Raw genomic sequence first — 21,189 nt, forward strand, 5'->3', positions numbered from 1 at the left:
AGTAACAAAAGAAGCCGCACCGTGAGGTGACCCCGTTGGCACAGACTGTCAGTCAGGAAGTTCACACGGCGAGGCACACTGCGTGGGATTCTTTTTTTTCCATGTGCTATACAGTAAGTCCTTGTTGGTTATCCATTTTAAGTGTTTTCTTTATCCTTTTTAAAAAACTGTTTTTGTTATTACAACAACTTCACAAGAGATAACATTAGTAGTCTCTTGATCTAATGAAACAGAGCCTCTTCTGATTTTTTATCTGTTTAAACACAGGTTTCCACGCAGCTGTGGTCACTGTGGCTCCACCCTCACACTGCTGGGGTTAACCAGAGCCACCCTGCCCTCCTGAGTCTCTGCCTCCATCCCACCCTGGGGAGGTTGCTTCTGCTTCCTGTCTGGCTCACCCACCCCTCCACCACTCCTAAATAGTGCTGCTTCTGGAAGCTTAGTCCACGTCCAGGGCCTTCTCACTTCTCCCCAAGGCAATCACATCTGTTTGCAGCCAACTCTGTGCTAATGACTCTCAAGTTACCACGTGTATCCCAGATCCTCCTGCTTCTTCCCTCTACCTACATTCTACCACCTGCCTGATGGAGCCGGTCCAGAACTGACTTCTAGACACTCACCTACCTTTCTCATCTCAACTAACACCCCACCTTCCACCCAGTTGCTCAGACTTGAAAACTAAAGGGTGTGTGTGTGTGTGTGTGTGTGCGCGCGCGCTCAGTCATGTCCAACTCTTTGCCACCCATGGACTGTAGCCCACCAGGCTCTGTCCATGGAATTTCCTAGGCAAGAATACTAGAACGGGTTGTCATGTCCTTCTCTAGGTGATCTTCCCAACCCAGGGATCAAACCCAGATCTCTTGCATTGTCAGGCAGTGCCTTTACCACTAAGGCACCAGGGAAGCCCAAAATGAAGTGAAGTAGCTCCATCTTCAATCAACAGACCTGTCTGTACCCCCAAAATAACTACTTCCTAATTCCTCACCCCCTGGGCCTAATGCCTTTATAAAGGCCTTTGGTAGATCCCAAAGTCATATACTTCTTATTCTATTTGCGGGATTATAACAATTGTACAGGGACTTTCCTGGTGGTCCAGTGGTTAAGAATCTGCCTGCCAAGGCAGCAGACATGGGTTTGACCCCTGGTCTGGGAAGATTTCACATGTCTCGGGGCAACTAGGCCCAAACACCACACCAAAGCCTTTAAACCCTAGAGCCCATGTTCTGCAACTAGAAAAAGTCCTCTCACAGCAAAGAAGACCCCGTGTAGCCAAACAAATAAATAAAATGTAGAAGCGTGTAGTATAGCCCCAGTGCTGCACCTTGAGCTCCTGCTTGGGCTCCACATTCTTGATCGTTGTGTAGTACACATGGTGGCCATACTGATACGCCACCAGGTTCTGCTCCAGGTGGTTCTGGGCCGGACGTACGAACATCATCCAGTTACAGAGGGTCTCGTCCGACAACTCAAACCACAGGTCTTCATGCAAATCCCTGTCCTTTCTGTCCCCTTTATCGAGAGAAACCTGCAACCAGAGTGAAAGTGAAAAGACACATACACACAAAACCTCTAACATAGATAGTTGTGTAATAACACGCAAAATACTGTTCTTTAAATTAACCAGATACACTGGTTCTCCCCTTTGTATCTGGAAAGCTACTGGAATTGTGTCTTACCAAATGAAAAAGGGAAAAGATACTTTCTAAAGACCCACTCACAGGATTACCTAGTAAAATCTAAAAGTCAGCACACTGTACAGCTTTGGTTGCCATTTCATCATTAACTAACACATCAAAAATGCAATTGATAAGCCAGAAAGTGCAAGCAAAATACACTCCAGTTCATTGTAAGTGGCTTCCTTTGGGGTTTCAACTGCATTCATTTATAACGTGGAGGCTGGTGGCAGATCCTTCTCTCTACAAAGTGATATTCTTTCTTGGACATCTTGAGCTCTCACCAAGAACATCTCCCCATGACAGCTGCTGATTTCTCAAAAACACACCCCATGTATTCTCTCCTCCCATTGTTCTTTCCCGGTTCTCCAGAGTGGCTCTCAAAAAGCAGACAGGAAGCTTTCGATCAAAGCAAAAGCATCAAAAGTGAGGAACAGACATCAGTATACACATACTTGAACATTCTGTGAACTGTTCTTTAGCAGAAGATTCAACAGGATAGACCTGTTTCAAAGACTGAAAAAGAGGTTTTCCTAAAAACATTATCAGCACTTCACAGATGATATTGGTGCTGTTCAGTCACTAAGTTGTATGACTCTTTGCCACCCCATGAACTGTAGCCCACCTCTGTCCATGGGATGCCCTAGGCAAGAACACTGGAGTGGGTTGTCATTTCCTTCTCCAGAGGATCTGCCCAACCCAGAGATGGAACCTATGTCTTCTGCACTGGCAGGAGGATTCTTTACCGCTGAGCCACTAGGGAAGCCCAACAGATGACATGAGTTGACGTAATTCTCTTTGTATTCTAGCCAAAGTTAATATTCAAAAACAAAGTTGTCAAGCCTCTATTATAGGCTGAATTGGTTTCCCCCATAATTCATACATTGAAGTTCCAGCCCCCAGTAGCTCAGACTGCATTTGGAAGCAAAGCTTTGGAAGAGGTGATGAAGTCATCAGAGCAGGTCCTGTCCTCACGGGACAGGGAGATCAGGGCACACAGAGAAGCACCAGAGGCCCGAGCACACAGGGACCGCTTAGTGCCAAGACAGCCACCTGCAAGCCAAGGGCCTTGACCCAAGCCAAGCCTGCCTGCACCTTGGCCTTGGACTTCCAGCCTCCTGCAGTGAGACAAAACAAACACATTGTTTAAGCCCCCTGGTCTCTGGTGTTTGGTCCTAGAAGCCCTCGAAGACTAGTCCAGCCCCTGAGAATGACAAGAGTTCAGAATTATTCACATAAGGCTTCAGGGTCTGAGGGCTTCCCTGGTGGCTCAGCGGGAAGACTCTGCTGCCAGTGCAGGAGACGCGGGTTCGACCCTGGGTAGGGAAGATCCCCTGGAGAAGAAAATGGCAACCTACTCCAGTATTCTTGCCTGGAAAATCTCATGGACAGAGGAGCCTGGTGGGCTATAGTCCACGGGGTTGCAAAGAGTCAGACAGGACTAAGCAATTGAACACACCACGGTCTGAAACTGTACCGTCCACGGTTTCTCTCTTATTGGTAAGAGAGAAAATGTCTACATTTAAATCAATCAAGCATAGAAAGAAAAACACAGTGAACAGCTGCTATGAGACTGAATTGAGAGGCTCAGTGGGAAAATGCATGCCCCTCACAAGTCATCAGGACAGGAGGGGACTGGGACAAAGTGTACATTACCTTGAGGTGGATGTAACAGTCCTTCAGCTCCGATTCCCTGACCAGTGGCCCCTCCACGGGGCCAAACTGGGTGCGCTTGGGGATGCGCCTCTTGGAGAACACGCCGCCCAGGAATCTGTCAATGTAGAGCACCAGCGGGAGGCTGGCCCGCGCCCGCGTCAGCACCGGCCGGTTGGGGATCGGGTGCAGCGGGCCGTGCTTTGGGCACACGGAAGAGTGTGCGTTGTTACACTCCTCGCACCCTGCACGAGAAGGAGAGCCTCTAGGTGACCGGCTCACGGGAAAGGTCCTAACCTGGAGAACCCCCACATCTAAGTTTTTAAGGCCAAATTCAATTAGCTCCTACAACTGCACAACCCATTCCACTGTAACACATGACTCTCCAGAGACTGGGAGAATCAGGCAGAATTAGCTTGTGGCCTGCCAAAAATAATAAGCAGGCTGTGACTTATTTCTCTACTGGATGTCCATTCGAAGAGTGGCACTAAATTTACAAGTCAACGTGGTTGAGTACAGCAAAAACGAATACAGCATCATCGAGCAACTACATTTCAATTTTAAAAAAAGTTTTAAAAAATTTACAAATCAAATAAACCATGTTTGGAAAGAGGAAAGAAGTGCTTATTAGTTGCTTAAATGTTGCAAAATCAGATGAAACAAATGAGGTAAACTTCATAGTATGTAAATTATAGGTCAATCAACCTGTTTTTTTTTTTAACAACCTGACAATATAGTCAGTTTCCTCAAAGGGAACTGTAGAAACAGTGCTGTTGAATTTGAGATTCCCGTGCATATTGCGTGAAGATAATGCTGAAGTGAATAAATTTAGCATCCCACCCTTCATTCACCCGATGACACAACAAGGCCAGCCCTGATATGTACGTTCAGCTCATTCTGGGAATGATGGGTTTGCAGTCAGCGTCCACATCCACCCACTTTTTCCCAGAATCCCCCATCTGGAGCTAACCGCCAGGCTGCAATGTGAACAGCAGCAGAACAGAGGAAAGACACTGTGCCCCACAGAGAGCAGACTCCTGACTCTCAACATATCTAGTCAACCAATCGCATCTCACCCAACTGGCTGTGGGGTGACCTGGCTTAGGAAACATGTATTTTCGATTTCTACAACTCTCCAATAATGGAGAGCTACCTTGTGTTCCTATTTAGAAGATTAAAGTGACTTCATGTGTATTTGACTAAGGAGTTGCCTTGAAAACTTAAGAATTCAAAGAAAAGCAAAACGAGGAAATTCTCTTTTGGGTATGGAGATGAACATAGACCCCAGGCAAACAGCCTCACCACTACCATGCAGAGGGTCCCGGGAGAGATATGGTGAGACCACAAAGCTCTGCATGGCCTTGTAACTCGAAAGAGGAGATAAGGACTTTGCCATCTATGTGGGACATTGGTAGGCAGCAGCGGCGGCTTGGTGGAAGGAAGCAGGCCCCTCCAAGTAGGCAGGATAGACAGGCAGTAGTGTCGGCTGACTGTGGGCGCCAGCAACCGGACCACCTGCATTTGAATCCTGATTCCTGCAACAACTGAGCAGGACCTCTAGAAAGCTGCCGACTTCACAAGCCCATGGAGAGCATTGCTCGAGTTGAGCAGAGCACTAGTGCCCGGGGTGTGAGAGGCATCCTTTTACAGCAGGCATTTTTTAAGGTTGGTACGAAGAGAGGTGAAGCAAACGTGAAAGAAGGAATGGCCGGATCTGCCGGGACTGGACACCATCATGGCCTGGCAGCTGGAGCTCTGATATCAGAGGCTGAGGCTGGGTCCTGACCCAGCCCCAGCCCCTGTGACCCCAGCAGGCTGCCCTGCTTCCTCCGGCAGCCACTCGTGGATGTGATCGGAGCTCTAGCAGCAGCCAGCACCTCCCTCCCCGGCCGCCCGAGGACGACAGGAAAGGGCCCTCCCTCCCCGGCTGCCGCGGATGGCGGGAAAGGGCCCTCCCTCCCCGGCTGCCCGAGGATGACGGGAAAGGGCGCCTTCGGAGAGACAGCAGAGTTTGCACTGGGAGCCCTAGCAGAGGGGCCCACCCTGCGCCCGAGAAGCAGCTCCGCTTACACAAGTCGTGGGGGTCGAAGGGCCGAGGCGGGTCAGGTTCCCAGTCGTCCAGGTCAGTGTCCTCCCCGTCTTCCTCCTCCTCATCCTCAGAATCCTCGTCCTCATCCTCGTCCTCCTCCTCCTTGGCCTCCAGTCTGGCCATGGGGTTCTGCAGAGTCGCCAGAGGGTCCGAGCCATCCACACTCTCAATTGAGGGTAACACCTGGTTGTGCACCGGCAGCGAGGCCTGGACAAGGTTTAATCACAATGTCAGCACAGCCCACGTGGGGTCGGAGGGAACCCGGACACACAGAACACAAGCTTTTAATGGAAGGCACTCCAGTATTCTTGCCTGGGAAACCCCACAGACAGAGGAGCCTGGGGGGCTACAGTCCATGGGGTCACAAAGGGTCGGACACAACTGAGCAACTAACACACACGCACACACTCTTCTCACCAGCTCCCTCTGAGGCCGTGCAGAAAGGCCTATCTATGGACAGTAATGAGGAATCTGTTTTCATTTTTGCTGTTTCTGTCTCACATCTGGGCTCCTTTCATGTCAGCAAGAGTTTCAAACCTCACAAGCCCCTGCCAGAGGGCTGAGGACCCTCATGTTGACTCCACCCTTCACTTTAAGTCCCACCTCCTCACTCTCTCAGCCTTTCTAAACTTGCTTGAGAGGCCTGCCCTGCGTCCCCGGAGACTTCAAATACGAATGTAACAAACCCTTCCACACCCTCCTGGAGCATGTGTGATACCATCAGCTGCAACATCTTGGTTCTGGGTAGGGCTCTCCTGCCTCTGCAGGTAGCCACACCCTACTGCAGGTAAAGACCTGACCGGCCTGCAACCATGTGGCTCTAGAACTTTACATGCGGTGCAAGATGCAGGGGGCAAAATTCAGTGGGTATAGGCGCACTTTCACACACTCCAGAGAGGTCAAGGTTTGACTTTGACCTTAAGAAAAGAGATGCCTACTTGGTTCATCATGCTGAAATTATCTTTTGCAAATAAGACATGGTTTATGTCATAGATTAGATTAATGCCACTTTACCAAATATGCTGGAAGAAAATAATGTTGCCTTGAGAGTCCTCACCTGGGGTTATACACCATCCAGGCCCTCTTATGCAAGGGTATTTCTCCTGCCCCATTAGCACCATCAGTCATACTCAAGCTACTTCCCTTGCCTGGATCTTTCCTCCCCTAGAATGCTCGCTCTTCCCTTTAGGCAATCTCCTAAACCCTGTCCTCTTCCACCTCTCCAGGAACCATCTCTGCCCTCTCTCCTGTACATCTGCAGTCACAGAAGTCCACCTGACAATACCATCCAGCCCACCAGGCAGCCCAAATGGTTCCGAAATAGCTCAGGAATGTTACCGGGGGGGTCAAGAGCCCCCCAAATTTCCTCTCGAGTTAGACCAAGTAAGTCCACCCCTCTGCCACATGAAGACAGCTCCTCCAGGACTTCAAGACGAAAACCCCTAGGTCATGGACTCATTTCTCATGAGGCAAATCATCCAGATCCCTCAGGATCTTGTTCTGTCCATTCAGCCCTCAGTGGATCCCCACCAGCCTGCACCTGCGCTCACTGAAGACGGCCACTTCCTAGTGCTGCTCCATCAGGACCCTGTAGGTCCCCAAGACCCCTGTGCCTAGCTGTCCCCTCACAGAGTATAAGGAACCCCTATCTTCTGCTTAGGACTTAAACAGTGGATTTTTACTTAAATGGCAATTTATCCCTACAAAATTTCATTGTACCGCCTCTTCCGTTCTTCCAGCCAGGCAAGATCCTTCAGAACCTTGGTTCTCACATCTCACACCTTGGCTGCCCCCCCAGCTTGGTTTCCATTGCCCATTTGTGTGCATTTTCACGTGAGTCCAGCTTGCCACTCCAACTGCACCACAGGGCCGGAGACCACAGGCTTTGGAGTCAGACAGATTTGGATTAAACTCCTGGCTCCACTACTCGGCAAGTGAACAAACTTCTCTGAACCTGTGTTTCTTTATCTGTAAAAAGGACATTAGGATTAAATGAAATGATGTGTGCATGAGGCCAGTAGTAGTGTCCAGTATTTAGTAGCATTTACTATTAATCATAGATTATTATTATCATAAGTCCTTTAAGGACCGAAGCAACAGCACGTGTTTCCTCTACAGCCCTAACAGGCTGCTGGGCACATGGCAGGTGGGCAGGGGAGGTCAGGTTGTGGAGAGGCGGTTGGCCCTTTGGAAAGGATGTCTCTGGGCATCAAAAGGGACTCTGCCGATCGTCACAGAAAAGTACGTTTTCAGTTGTGCATCTACGTCTAAGAACTTCTTAAACTCCATGAAGAAACAGTATTGTGGGCGTTTACAGAATCTGACCTGCTCTGGCAATTAAAGGTCACTGCCCAACATGAGAAACCCTCAGGCTGAAGAAGGCAGATAAGATCAGCTGCCTCAAACAGCACCTGCATGTTTGAACTGTGCACTCACTCAGCCCAGAAGCCCAGACTCATTTGTGATATTCCACCTGCAGCTCAGGGCCTTGTACAATTGTCGACAGGAGGACACGATTCTGGGACATGCTCCTGCTTCAGCTTCAATAGAAACAAGAAAATGCCCACTGGGGTGAGGTCTCAACAAGGAAAAAAGAGCAGGGACTTCTGGCCATGAAACTCCGTCTGCCACCCCTCTGGGTCCTCACTTGCTCAGCTCCCGCTTGCTATCTTAGAGCGCAGCTCTGGTATCACGCTTAGGTTTGAGCCACTTAAATTCTATGCCAGCGTTAGGGATGAATGTTATCACACACTGAGCAAACCAAAGCATACATCCACCTCCACTCCTCATAAATTCTTCATCTCTTTGCAGAGCTGACCTGAAAGAATAAAATCAGCAATTGAGAGTTACTCCTGTGAAGCTGCGATGTTATTTTTTACCAACTGATGCTGCTAGAAAGACTGTGGTCAGGCAAGTTACTGCTGGCTTCTCGCCACTGCTGAAAAGCTGACATTAAAACAGAGCGACAACCTCCTCATCCCCAGGCTGCAACTCTCCTCAAAGGCTGTGGCAAGAAAAAGGCTGGAAGGCTTCAGCAGTATCTAGAGCAGGGATTCCCAGCCTCCAGGATCTAATGCCTGATGATCTGAGGTGGATCTGATGCAATAGTAAGAGAAATCAAGCGCACAGTAAATGGGATGTGCTTGAATCATTCTGAAACCGTCCCCCTTCTGGGTCTGTAGAAAAACTGTCTTCTAGGAAACAGGTCCCTGGTGCCAAAAAGGTGGGGGACCATTGAAAGAGAACTGATACTCTACACACAGATAGAACATACACCAGAATCATGAGAGTTACTGGTGAAAAGCATGGCTGATCATCAATTTGTAGGTAAGAACTGTGTATATCAGACAGCCTGGACCTTAACACACAGAAGGCATATGTTACAGATTTGTTTAATTAATAATTCAAATTCAGCTGCCATTCACTGGGTGCCAGGCATACATCTAAGCTCCTTTGAGGCCAAATCATTTTACCACCAGCTCCTGAGAGGCAGAGATGAAATGCACACCCTCATTTGGCCTGGCTTTCCCACTGCCTCACAATGGCCTCTGCAGCGTGGGGTCTGTTCGAGGAGGAGGTAAACAGCACACACACCTTGTGGGCCAAGCAACAAGCTAACACACCTGCTCCTGAGGCAACAGCCAGGCAGCAGGGCGGGGAGCCGTGGGTGTCAACTCCACTTGGAGGGAAAGAATAGTAACAAAGATAGAGTACGCCCCTGCATGTTGTCACGCACCATAAAACGTGGGAGAGGAAAAGGAATTTGTTAAAGTCATGGTATACTTTCTCCTTCCCACTTAGCATCACTCTCGGTAATTATTTCTGAAATGACATCACGCGCTGCAGGACACAATTTATCTGAGAGAGAACTATGAAACGACGCTGGACGGCAGCAAACACAACAGAATGCTCTGGGTTCCTGCTGAGGCCAATCATGAGGGCAGCATGTTTTCCTCACAGTGTGTGGGGAGTCACACACGCCCTTGCTCAGAAACAAAGCACAGACTGCGCTTCTAGTCTAGGAGCTCCATGCTTCCTTACGGATGGGGGAATGCATCTGTGAACAAGGCTTCACGTGGATGTCGCTACCGCAAAAGACAACTGGTAACAGGAACCTTTTTGCTAAGGATAAAAGAAAAAAAAGCTCCTATCATCTATGTTAAATCTGCACTCCAGCTTTCTATGCAGAATTTATCCAGGTCACAGAATAAACTGATGATCACTGAGGTGTTACAGCCGGAAATAAAAATCGTGCCGGTTGAAAGGAAACTGCAGTAAAGAGAGGCAAGGCAGTGGCGACAGCGTCTGTAATGCTGGGCTCACAGAACTGTCTGAGCACAACTTTTCTTTTGTGCAAAGCATGAAACAGGCAGGCTGTTTCAGGAGATGGGAGGAGATGAAGGGCCCTTTGAGGTGCAAATGGCAACAAAACCTCTAATCAAAACGACACCTTAATATTAAAACAACAAAATGCCACTTTGCTTATCAGATTGGCACAATTTTAAAAGAATGCAAATAGCCAGTATGGAAATGGGAGAGCTCATATATTGTTGGTGGGAACGTAAACTTTTTCAGTATCGGAGACGCAATTTGAAAGCCCTATCAAAATAACTTTCCCATTGATACTTATAAATTTCAAACATATCTCAAACAGAGAGAACAGTGTAATAGATGTTATCCACCAGTCACTCAGCTTCAAAAATTATCAACTTATGGCTCACCTCTCTTCAACAGTTCACCCACCCAATTTCCCCCTCACTGGATTGTTTTGAAGCAAACTTCAAACACTATACACTTTCATCTCTAAGTAGTTCAGTAGATAACTCTTTTTTTAAAAAGGACTTTTATATTTTATTATCATACCTAAAAAAAAAAAATCACTCCTTAATATCATCAAATATCTGGTTATTGTTAGGAGTTCCCCCAACTGTCTCATATTTTTTTCTTTTTTACAATAGGATCGTTCATGTCAGAACCCAAACAAGGTCTGCCTACTGCACCTGACTGATACGTCTCTGAAGTCTCCTTTAATCAGTAAGTTTTCTTTCTCTCTTTTTCTCTGCAATTTGTCTGCTCCTCACAGTGTAGACTGTGCTGACTGCATCCTTGTGGCCTTATAACTTGTTCCGCCTTGTTGACTGTGCCTCCTAGTCACTGGCAGTGAAGCCTAGAGACTCGATCAGATTCAGCTTTCCTTTGGGGGGAGGACGAGGAATACCTCCTATGTGGTAAACACAAGAGGAGGCACACAAGACCAGGAACCCTATAAAGAATGCTCTCTCTTTGTAGTGATGTCAACAGTGTTCAGGGGGGTGAGCTGGTCCATTCACTACAAAGTGCCTCCTCAGCTTTTTCCTGATGACAGGAGATGAGAAATGGTGATGCTCTAAGCCAATCATCCCCTTTCACTTATTAGCTGGATGCTTCCTTAATGAAATTTCCCTCATCAAGCGAGGATATTCCAGGGGAAAGGCTGGATTTGTGCCCATCACTTACCACTTTTCCCAATAACACTGTGGTCTCCTAGCATCCTGAAAAAGTGACCAAAGAGTATTTCTTTTCCTATCAGTATGAACTTGTGGGTTTTAAATATACATAATGTGTTTCAATCTATTGGAGATATTTTTCCTTTTTAATGGGTCAAATTGTACACCCATTTTGGCCTCTTCAGTTACATCTTGAGTTCTTTTCCCAGGACCCTGAAGAGAAATTTTTATCAGAATTTGCTTCCTTTCATTCTGATAAGACAGGATGTTTCAGGTAGATGTTTCAGGTACATCTCCAGCCCCAGAGCAAGAATCTGGCATTTTTCTAAGTAGCCCTGATTCCTCTTATTGGGAAGCTATATTTAGACACCACATAGAATCATTGCTGCTGGACTGATGACTACATCCAAATCTTTTCAGTGGACAGAATTAGAAAACCTATTTTTTAAGAGAAAAAATATCCTCAGTTTATACTGATATTCTAATTCAAATTTAGGATTCAAACTTTTTATTTAACTTGTGAGATTTTCATATCTGTATCTTTCTTCACTTTTACAAAAATCTTGGTTCTTAAATAATTTAAAATGTGAATATCTCTAGTCTCTATCATTTCTCTTTGGAGAATTTACTCTAAGGAAATAATTTGATATGACATCTATGAGAGCGTTCGGCACACTAGCAGAAAAGAAAGAAAGGAAGACAGAGAGAAAGAACCTACATATACAAACAATCGACATTTTAAGAATCAGTGAACTAAGATGGACTGGAATGGGCAAATTTAATTCAGATGACCATTATATCTACTACTGTGGGCAAGAATCCTTTAGCAGAAAAGGAGTAGCTCTCATAGGCAACAAAAGAGTCCAAAATGTAGTACTTGGATACAATCTCAAAAATGACAGAATGATCTCTGTGTCCAAGGCAAACCATTCAATATCACAGTAATCCAAGCCTAAGCCCCAACCAATAATGCTGAAGAAGCTGAAGTTGAACCATTCTATGATGATGTACAAGACCTTCTAGAATTAACACCCAAAAAAGATGTCCTTTTCATCATGCATTCCATAGGGGACTGGAATGCAAAAGTAGGAAGTCAAGAGATAACTGGAGTAACAGGTAAATTTGGCCTTGGAGTAAGGAATGAAGCAGGGCAAAGGCTAACAGAGTTCTCCAAGAGAGTACACTGGTCACAGCAAACACCCTCTTCCAAAAACACAAGAGAAGACTCTACACATGGACATCACCAGATGGTCAATACCGAAATCAGATTGATTATAGTCTTCACAGCCAAAGATGGAGAAGCTCTATACAGTTAGCAAAAACAAGACCAGGAACTGACTGTGGCTCAGATTTGCAATAACTCCTTATTGTAAAATACAGACTTAAATCGAAGAAAGTAGGGAAAACCACTAGACCACTTAGATATGACCTAAATCAAATCCCTTACAATTATACAGTGGAAGTGACAAATAGATTCAAGGGATTAGAACTGATAGTCAGTGTGCCTAAAGAACTATAGACAGAGGTTCCTCTACCTGTATAGGAGGCAGTGATCAAGACCATCCCCAAGAAAATGAAATGCAAAAAGACAAAATGGTTGTCTGAGGAGACCTTACAAATAGCTGTGAAAAGAAGAGAAGTGAAAAGCAAAGAAGAAAAGGAAAGATATACCCATTTGAATGCAGAGTTCCAAAGAACAGCAAAGAGAAATAAGAAAGCCTTCCTCAGTGATCAGTGCAAAGAAATAGAGGAAAACAATAGAATGGGAAAGACTAGAGATCTCTTCAAGAAAATTAGAGATACCAAGGGAACATTTCATGCAAAGATGGGCACAATAAAGGACTGAAATGGTATGGACCTAACAGAAGAAGAAGATATTAAGAAGAGGTGGCAAGAAAGCACAGAAGAACTATACAAAAAAGATCTTCATGACCCAGATAACCATGATCACAATGGTGTGATCACTCACCTAGAGCCAGATATCCTGGAATGCAAAGTCAAGTGGGCCTTAGGAAGCATCACTATGAACAAAGTCAGTGGAGGTGATGGAATTCCAGTTGAGCTATCTCAAATCCTAAAACGATGATGCTGTGAAAGTGCTACACTCAGTATGCCAGCAAATTTGGAAAACTCAGCAGTGGCCACAGGACTGGACAAGGTCAGTTTTCATTCCAATGCCAAAGAAGGGCAATGCCAAAGAATGTTCAAATTACCGCACAATTGCACTCATCTCACACACTAGTGAATGCTCTAAATTCTCCAAGCCAGGCTTCAACAGTATGTGAACCATGAACTTCCAGATGTTCGAGCTGGGTTTAGAAAAGGCAGAGGAACCACAGATTCAATTGGCAACACTCGTTGGATCACAGAAAAAAAACAAGAGTCCCAGAAAAGCATCTACTTCTGCTTTATTGATTATACCAAAGCCTTTGACTGTGTAGATCACAACAAACTGGAAAATTCTTCAAGAGGTGGGAATACCAGACCACCTGACCTGCCTCCTGAGAAACTTGTATGCAGGTCAAGAAGCAAAAATTAGAACTGGACACGGAATGACAGACTGGTTCCAAATCTGGAAAGGCTGTCTACTGTCACCCTGCTTTTTAACTTATGTGCAGAGTACGTCATGTGAAATGCCAGGCTGGATGAAGCACAAGCTGGAATCAAGACTTCCGGGAGAAATATCAATAACCTCAGATATGCAGATGACACCACCCTTATGGCAGAAAGTGAAGAGAAACTAAAGAGCCTCTTGATGAAAGTGAAAGAGGTGAGTGAAAAAGCTGGCTTAAAACTCAACATTCAAAAAACGAAGATCATAGCATCTGGTCCCATCACTTCACAGCAAATAGATGGGGAAACAATGGAAACAGTGACAGACTTTATTTTCTTGGGCTCCAAAATCACTGCAGATGGTAACTGCAGCCATGAAATTAAAAGATGCTTGCTCCTTGGAAGAAAAGCTATGAGCAACCTAGACAGCATATTAAAAAGCAGAGACATTACTTTGCCGACAAAGGTCCATCTAGTCAAGACTATGGTTTTTCCAGTAGTCATGTATGGATGTGAGACTTGGACTGTAAAGAAAGCTGAGTGCCAAAGAATTAATGCTTTTGAACTGCAGTGTTAGAGAAGACTCTTGAGAATCACTTGGACTGCAAGCAGATCAAACCAGTCCATCCTAAAGGAAATCAGTCCTGAATGTTCATTGGAAGGACTGATGCTGAAGCTGAAGCTCCAATACTATGGATACCTGATGCAAAGAACTGATTCATTGGAAAAGACTGATCCTGGAAAATACTGAAGGCAGGAGAAGAAGGGGATGACAGAGGATGAGATGGTTGGATGGCATCACCAAGTCAATGGACATGAGCTTGAGCAAGCTCCGGGAGTTGGTGAAGCACAGGGAAGCCTGGCATGCTGCAGTCCATGGGGTCACCAAGAGAAAGACACAACTGAGTGACTAAACTGATACAAACAATAGTTCAAGAATATGAATGATAGTAAATCCCCATAATAGAACACTGTAAAGCCAACAAAAATGATGATACAGCTTTCCAGGATGTTATTAAAAGAAAAAAATATCATCAAGATGAAAGCTACTTTAAAAGAAAAAAAAATCAAATAAAGTGGTTAAAAATACAATGAACTAGTGAATAAAAACATAAAACCCCAAACAAAATATCAGCAAACCAAATCCAGACATACAAGAAAAGGAGTTTATTATAGAACGAAAGGCTGGCTTAACTTTTGGTGGTGGCTTAGTCACTAAGTTGTGCCTGAGTCTTGAGACCCCAGTGGACTGTAGCCAGCCAGGCTTCGCTATCCTTGGGATTCTCCAGGCAAGAATACTGGAATGGGTTGCCACTTCCTTCTCCAGGGAATCTTTCTGACCCAGGGATCGAACTGCGGTCTCCTACATTGCAGGCAGATATTTAGGTGGATTCTTTACTAACTGATCCACTAGGGAAGTCTATGATTTAACTTTTAAATATCAATTAATATAATCTACCCTATTAACAATGAAGAGAAAAATCTCAACAGGTTTAAAAAAAGCATTTGGTAAAAATCAACATCCATGAATAACAATCAACATCAATCAATAATAAACATTCATTAAAAACCATAAAGGGAGCTTTCTTCATCAATGTGTTCTTTTTATAAAAATCCTGCCTGCACGAGAGGACTTCCCTGGTGGTCCAGCCGTTAAGACTCCATGCTTCCACTGAAGGGGGCGAAGGTTCAATCTCTGGTTGGGGAACTAAGATCCCACGTGCCATGTGGTACAGCCCAAGGGAAAAAAAAAAATCCTGACACTAAACATCATTCTTCATAGTGAAGTAGTGAAAGTTTTCCCTCTACAATCAGGAAGGAAAATGAGAAACCTACACATCTACCAGCACCAACTGCATTCACTAATGGATTGGAGATCCTAGCCAGCAGAGCAAAGGGGAACAGAAGAAGAAATAAAAACGAAAGGCGTAACCTAGCCAGCAGAGCAACATAACCTAGCCAGCAGAGCAAAGGGGAACAAAAGAAGAAATAAAAAGGAAAGACGTAAAAGAGCAAACATAACAAAATAGAAACAGTTACAGACAGAGAACAAACAGATGGTTACTAGAGTAGCAGAGGGTGGGGGATGGAAAGAAATAGGTGTGGCAAAATAAGGGATACAGACTCCTAGCTGCAAAATAAATGAGTCATGGGTCTGAAACGTGCAGTGTGGGGAATACAGTCAGTACATAGTATCTTTATATGGTGACATGTTATAACTAGACATCATGGAATATATGAAACATATAGAAAAAAATCACTATGTTGTGTAACAGGAACTAAACACACCGCTACCATATGACCCAGCAATCCCAGTCCTGGGCATATACTCTGAGAAAACCACAACTCAAGAAGACATATGTATTTTTTTTTATTGCAGCACTATTTACAATAGCCAGGACATGGAAGCAACCTAGACGTCCATCAACAGATGAATGGGTAAAGCAGCTGTGGTATGTGTATACAATGGAATATTGCTGCTGCTGCTGCTAAGTCACTTCAGTTGTGTCCGACTCTGTGTGACCCCAGAGACGGCAGCCCATCAGGCTCCCCCGTCCCTGGGATTCTCCAGGCAAGAACACTGGAGTGGGTTGCCATTTCCTTCTCCAATGCATGAAAGTGAAAAGTGAAAGTGAAGTCGCTCAGTCGTGTCTGACTCTTACGACCCCATGGACTTCAGCCCACCAGGCTCCTCCGTCCGTGGGAACTTCCAGGCAAGAGTACTGGAGTGGGGTGCCATTGCCTTACTCAACCATAAAAAGGAATGAAATTGAATTAGTTGTAGTGATGTGGATGAACCTAGAGCCTCCCATACAGAGTGAAGAAAGTCAGAAACAGAAAAACAAATATCATGTACTAACACATATATGTGGAGTCTAGAAAAATGCTACTGATGAACATATTTGCAGGGCAGGAATAGAGATGCAGACGTAGAGACTGGACTTGTGGACACAGCAGGTAAGGAGAGGGTAGGAAGACCTGGGAGAGTAGCATTGACGTAAATACATCCCTTTGTGTAAAACAGACGGCCATTGGGAACCTACTAGGTTCCCAAGCTGAGCACAGGGAGCTCAGCGTGGTGCTCTGTGATGACCTAGAGGGGTGGGATTGGGGGATGGAGGGAGGCTCAAGAGGGAGGGGATATATTTATACATAGAGCTGATTCGTGTTGTTGTATAGCAGAAACTAATATAACTTTGTCAAGTAATTATATTCTAATTAAAAAAAAAAAAAAAAAACAGACTCATAGAAAAAGAGATCATACTTGTGGTTACCAGAGGTGGTGGGTGCGGGGAAGGGGGAATGGATGAAGGTGGTCAAAACATACAAACTTCCACCTATAAAATAAGTAAGTACTAGGAGTGTAATGAATAGCATGATAAATAAAATTAACACTGCTGTGTGTTATACACAAAAGCAGTTAAGAGAGTAAATCCTAAGAGTTCTCATCACCAAAAAAAGGTTTTTTTTTCTCTTTTTTTTTTAATTTGGAGATGATGGATGTTCAGTAAACTTACTGTGGCAACCGTTTCATGATGCATGTAAGTCAAATCATTATGCTGTACATCTTAAGCTTATAATACATTGCTGTATGTCAATTATATCTCAATAAAACCAAAGGGAAAAAAGATATAAGGACTGCAAAGAAGTAAAAATGTCAGTATTCATAGACAACATAATTATTTACCAAGAAAATCAAACTGTAACTTAGAAAATGAAAATTTTAAAAATTATACCAAAATTTAAAAAACCATCAAAAGATACCAAATATCTAACAGTAAATCTATTGAAAGACCTCTACCCATAAGACAATTTTTGAACTTTCATTTAAAACTCAGGGACCCAGCAATCCCACTTCTGGGCATACACACTGAGGAAACCAGAATTGAAAGAGACACATGTACCCCAATGTTCATCGCAGCACTGTTTATAATAGCCAGGACATGGAAACAACCTAGATGTCCATCAGCAGATGAATGGATAAGAAAGCTGTGGTACATATACACAATGGAGCATTACTCAGCCGTTAAAAAGAATTCATTTGAATCAGTTCTGATGAGATGGATGAAACTGGAGCCGATTATACAGAGTGAAGTAAGCCAGAAAGACAAACACCAATACAGTATACTAACACATATATATGGAATTTAGGAAGATGGCAATGACGACCCTGTATGCAAGACAGGGAAAGAGACACAGATGTGTATAACGGACTTTTGGACTCAGAGGGAGAGGGAGAGGGTGGGATGATTTGGGAGAATGACATTCTAACATGTATACTATCATGTAAGAATTGAATCGCCAGTCTATGTCTGACGCAGGATACAGCATGCTTGGGGCTGGTGCATGGGGATGACCCAGAGAGATGTTATGGGGAGGGAGGTGGGAGGGGGGTTCATGTTTGGGAACGCATGTAAGAATTAAAGATTTTAAAATTTTAAAAATAAATAACTAAAAAAAATAAAAAAATAAAAAAATAAAACTCAGGGATACTGCTATATATAAAATAGATAACCAACAAGGACCTACTGTGTAGCACAGGGACCTATATTCAATAGCTTATAATAAGATATAATGGAAGAGAATGTAAGAAAAAAAGAATACACATATTTATACATGTATGTGCAACTGAATCACCATGCTGTACACCTGACACACAACACTGCCAATCAACTGTATTTCTATAAAAATGTTAAAAATAAATAGATAAATAAAACTCAGGGATAGAACATATTCCTAGATTAGAAGACTTAATATTGAATAAAATGTCAATTTTTCACAACTGACCCATAGGTACAATGAAATGCCAGTAAGTTTCCCATAGGACTTTGGTGGAAACTTCCAGGCTGATTCTACAATGTGTATGGAAAAGCAAGTGAAAGTTGTTGTGAAAGTGAAAGTCGCTCAGTCCTGTCCACCTCTTTGTGACCCCGTGGACTATACAGCCCGTGGAATTCTCCAGGTCAGAATACTGGAGCGGGTAGTCTTTCCCTTCTCCAGGGGATCTTCCCAGCCCAGGGATCGATCCCAGTTCTCCCCCATTGTGGGCAGATTCTTTACCAGCTGAGCCACCAGGGAAGCATGGGAAAGCAAAGAGACAAGAAACTCTTGAAGAACTTAGTAGAGGTGGGATCACACTCCTGGATCAATTGTGGTACACTCATAAAACCGAACACGATACAGCTATAAAAACAGAAGGAGAAAAAAAAAGAAAAAAAAAAACAGAAGGAGAAATAACCACAGCCACACCAAACGCCATGAACTACATGACTCCCCCAGGCACAATGTTACACAAGAGAGCAAAACAGAAAGGAAACCATACTAAGGTATTCCATTTATATAAAGTTCAAAACCATGGAAAACCAGTCTAAGGTGTGTAACCTTTGAAGAGAAGGGAAGGAGCAGTGATTAGCAGGAAGCATAAGGATGGATTTTAGGAGATGGGGTGTGTGTCTATGGGTGTGTATCAACTCTTTTTGACCCCACAGATTGTAGCCCACCAGATTCCTCTGTTCACGGAACTTCCCAGGCAAGAATACTGAAGTGAGTTGCCATTTCCTCCTCCAGGAGATCTTCCTGACCCAGGTATTGAACCTTCATCTCTTGCATCTCCTGCACTGGCAGGCAGATTCTTTACCGTGAACCAGCTGGGAAGCCTTTAGGAGATCCCTGGGTCGGGAAGATCCTCTGGAGAAGGAAATGGCAACCCACTCCAGTACTCTTGCCTGGAAAATCCCATGGACGGAGGAGTGTGGTAGGCTACAGTCCATGGGGTCACAAAGAGTTGGACAAAACTGAGTGACTTCACTTTCACTTTTTCAGTGTTCTGTTATTTAATCTGGGTGTTAGTTACAAAGTATGCTTACTTCATATCATTGCATTATTGCTTATAATTTTTGGTACTTTTCTATGTATATGTTATAATTTAATCAGAAAGCTTAAAAACACAATAAGGAAATATGAGGGACACAAAAAAAATTACACAAATAAAATGGAAAAGAATAGATATAAAAATGATCAGAGAAATGTTAGGTTCAGAAGGTAAAACCAATATACTCACATTGATATTCCTGGGAAAATGAACACATCAAATGAAACTAAAAAGATCTTCAAAAATCTAATAGATGAAAATGTTCCCAAAATAGAGTCTTAACCTATCTATCAAAAGGACACACCCTGTCCTAGGGAATTCTGATTCATGCGCTGGTGAAGTCACTAGACTTCAAAGAAAAACTTCAAGAATAAAGAAAGACTCAAACAGGCATTAAGATAGAGAAGGAATGAGGAAAATAATCAAAATTAGACTCAAGATTTCTACAAAAGTAAATGCCAGGAGATAATAGAGCAAAATTCTAAATAGCTGTGGTTACTGAATAGAACAGAAATGTATTAGTTATAAATAATAACACAACTAATCCCAAACAGTGGGGGAGAGAAGCAGGGGAAGGGTCAGTGTGCTGAGTCAGGTCATCACAGCAGGAGGTGAAGCCTGAGGGGACCAGAGATCAAGACAGGTTAGGAAAACATGAGTAAAGTAAGTTTAAAGTATTTAGATTAATAATAGCATTTGGGCACAGTTTTCCCCTGTTTTTCTTTGTCTGTTTTATGTCCAAAGAAGTCTAGAATAATAGTTACCAACTGTAAGTTAATGAGGATGTTTCTGGGCAGAAACATTGTTTGGGTTTTTATGTACTTTCTTTTTTGCATTGCTTCAACTTTTTTATGAAAAAAAAAATCATTACTCTAAAAATTGGTAAATGAATTAATTATCTAGAAATACAAAGGCATTTCATTTTGTTTTTCCTCTTCAGATGTAAAATTGAATTAAATCTAGCCATTGCTTGTTTGGTAGAGTCAATAAATATTCACAGAAATGAACATGATTTGTCTTTATCAAGAATATACTTAATTAGTATAAAATTATTAAAATAAAATAGCAACTCTGCTACAAAATATTTATGTCTCCCCAAATTTATACATATGTCCAAATCTAATCCCCAGTGTGAGGAAGTTAGGAGGTGGGGCCTCTGAAAGGTGACTGGGTCATGAGGGTGGAGCCCCTATGAATGGGAAGAGTGCCCTTCTACAAGACCCCAGAGGGCAGCCTCGCCCTGTCTGCCATGGAGGGCACAGCAAGAAGTCAGCCATCTGTGAATAAGAAGAGGGTTCTCACCAGACAACAAATCTATTGGCACTTTGGTCTTAGACTTCGCAAACTCCAGAACTGTGAGAAATAAATTTCTGTTGTTTATAATCCACCCAGTACATGGCAGGAGCTTCCCAGGTAGCTTAGCAGTAAAGAATCTGCCCGCCAATGCAAGAGACACAGGAGATCCGGAAGGGAACGGCAACCCACTCCAGTATTCATGACTGGGAAATCCTATGGACAGAGGAGCCTGATGGGCTTCAGTCCACGGGATCGAAAGAGTTGGACATGACTGAGCGACTGAACAAAGGCACACATGCTACGTATGATGTTTTGTTCTAGCAGCCCCAATGTGCTAAGACAAACTCTCATGCAAGTTGACAGCTCTCACAAAATTGTAGGTCACTAGCAATCAGGAATCGGAGAAGGCAATGGCACCCCACTCCAGTACTCTTGCCTGGAAAATCCCATGGATGGAGGAACCTGGTGAGCTGCAGTCCATGGGGTCGCTAAGAGTCAGACACGACTGAGCGACTTCACTTTCACTTCTCACTTTCATGCATTGGAGAAGGAAATGGTAACCCACTC

At 44.0% G+C, this 21,189-nt stretch overlaps 1 protein-coding gene across 2 annotated transcripts in view; it reads right to left on the reverse strand.

Annotated features, from left to right (window-relative positions):
* The window catches only part of PRDM10 (PR/SET domain 10), a 95,640-nt gene that overhangs the window by 36,300 nt on the left and 38,151 nt on the right, over positions 1-21,189 (reverse strand). For both annotated transcript variants that reach the window (XM_042237978.1, XM_004019550.5), the window contains exons 5-7: positions 5,397-5,622; positions 3,330-3,571; positions 1,322-1,525 (exon numbers count right to left, since the gene is read on the reverse strand). In XM_042237978.1, the coding sequence (XP_042093912.1) occupies positions 1,322-1,525; positions 3,330-3,571; positions 5,397-5,622 (672 nt within the window). The remainder of the gene's footprint in view (positions 1-1,321; positions 1,526-3,329; positions 3,572-5,396; positions 5,623-21,189) is intronic.

Source organism: Ovis aries, chromosome 21 (assembly GCF_016772045.2).
Source record: "Ovis aries strain OAR_USU_Benz2616 breed Rambouillet chromosome 21, ARS-UI_Ramb_v3.0, whole genome shotgun sequence".
Taxonomy (NCBI): domain Eukaryota; kingdom Metazoa; phylum Chordata; class Mammalia; order Artiodactyla; family Bovidae; genus Ovis; species Ovis aries.